We start from the raw sequence: 1,312 nt of genomic DNA, 5'->3' as shown, positions 1-1,312 counted from the left end.
GTGTGTGTGTATGTGTGTGTGTGTGTGTGTGTGTGTGTGTGTGTGAGTGTGTGTGTGAGTGTGTGTGTGTGAGAGAGAGAGAGAGAGAGTGTGTGAGTGTGTGTGTGTGGGTTGTGTCTACTTGGTCAGTTTGACGGGCCAGGCGCAGCGCGTATTATTTCTGATATGACTCAAGAAGACAACCGTAACAGTTTATCTGTGAGCTCTCCTCCCAGACCCGATCCTCTGAAAGGACTGTGAACAAGTACTGTGTATATACTGCACTATCAGGCTAGGAACTTTAAATCATTCGCCTAACAATCTCATAAAAATGTAACCCACTCGAGGAATCGGCGATAAGCGCATTTAATTCCCGTCAGTACCAGCCAGAAACCCGGCGAAAGGAAAGTGGACTTGACCGTTTTAAAGAAGGCAAAAACATCACGAGACGATGTGGAGATGCCTCCTGCTGCTCGTTTCTCCTCTGCTGATGTCTTTCTGCGGCGGTGTGTGTTTCGTGTGTCCGGAGATCTGTCGCTGTTCTCAGAAGAGCATCACCTGTAACAGCGCGACGGAGAGCCTGAAGAGCACGACTCACAGCAGACTGTAAGCACACTACATCTATCTCATCATCTTATAGCTCACGTTTAACCTGACATTAAAGGCATATTATACTCGGTACCAAACTGTCCGTCATTATTGCATTAGCCTAATTGATTGGGACTTGTGCTTTTGCTTTTGCTTTTACTTTAAATTAAAAAAATACAATATTTTTCGATGCTGAAAGATTTTTGGAGTAGGTACGTTTTACAGGAAAATACTTATACCTAAAAATTTCACGTTTAATTCAATATATTTCTGAGTGAAAATTGGTTCCACACCATTCACCCACCCCGTGATATTATGTATATGGGAGACCGGGGCAAGTTGTCACATTGATAATATCATACTTCACATAGATTTTTCATAGTCAGGTTGGTGCAGGTTGTCACATACATTCAATATGTTGTAATGTTATACAATTTATCAGCAAAACAATAACTTAATATTTATTTACTCTACGTAATGTACATTTTACATTTTTGAGGATTTATGTTTAAGTGTTTTGTAACTGCTTTTCTTTCTGTTATACATTTTTTTGCCATTATTTAGTTCTTTATGCATTTTAAGGATAGATATGAAATGAAAGACAGCTTTTTTTTACTTGAATACAATTTCATATTTCAAATGTATCCTATTCAAATCAGAATCGGTAATAAATAATTTTTATTTTTTACTTTAACACAATTTCATAATTCAAATATATATATATATATATATATATATATATATA

At 37.2% G+C, this 1,312-nt stretch overlaps 1 protein-coding gene across 1 annotated transcript in view; it reads left to right on the top strand.

The window, feature by feature from the left end:
* The first annotated feature begins 139 nt into the window (after positions 1-139).
* lhcgr (luteinizing hormone/choriogonadotropin receptor) overlaps positions 140-1,312 on the top strand; it is a 30,086-nt gene continuing 28,913 nt past the window's right edge. Inside the window, 1 exon segment of the mRNA XM_071582421.1 lies at positions 140-585. Within this exon segment, the coding sequence (XP_071438522.1) occupies positions 431-585 (155 nt within the window). The 5' untranslated portion in view covers positions 140-430.

This window comes from Sinocyclocheilus grahami, unplaced genomic scaffold (assembly GCF_001515645.1).
Source record: "Sinocyclocheilus grahami isolate Dianchi unplaced genomic scaffold, SAMN03320097.WGS_v1.1 scaffold234.1, whole genome shotgun sequence".
Classification (NCBI taxonomy): domain Eukaryota; kingdom Metazoa; phylum Chordata; class Actinopteri; order Cypriniformes; family Cyprinidae; genus Sinocyclocheilus; species Sinocyclocheilus grahami.
Note: the sequence above shows the minus strand (reverse complement) of the source record. Positions and strands in the feature narration are given on the sequence as shown.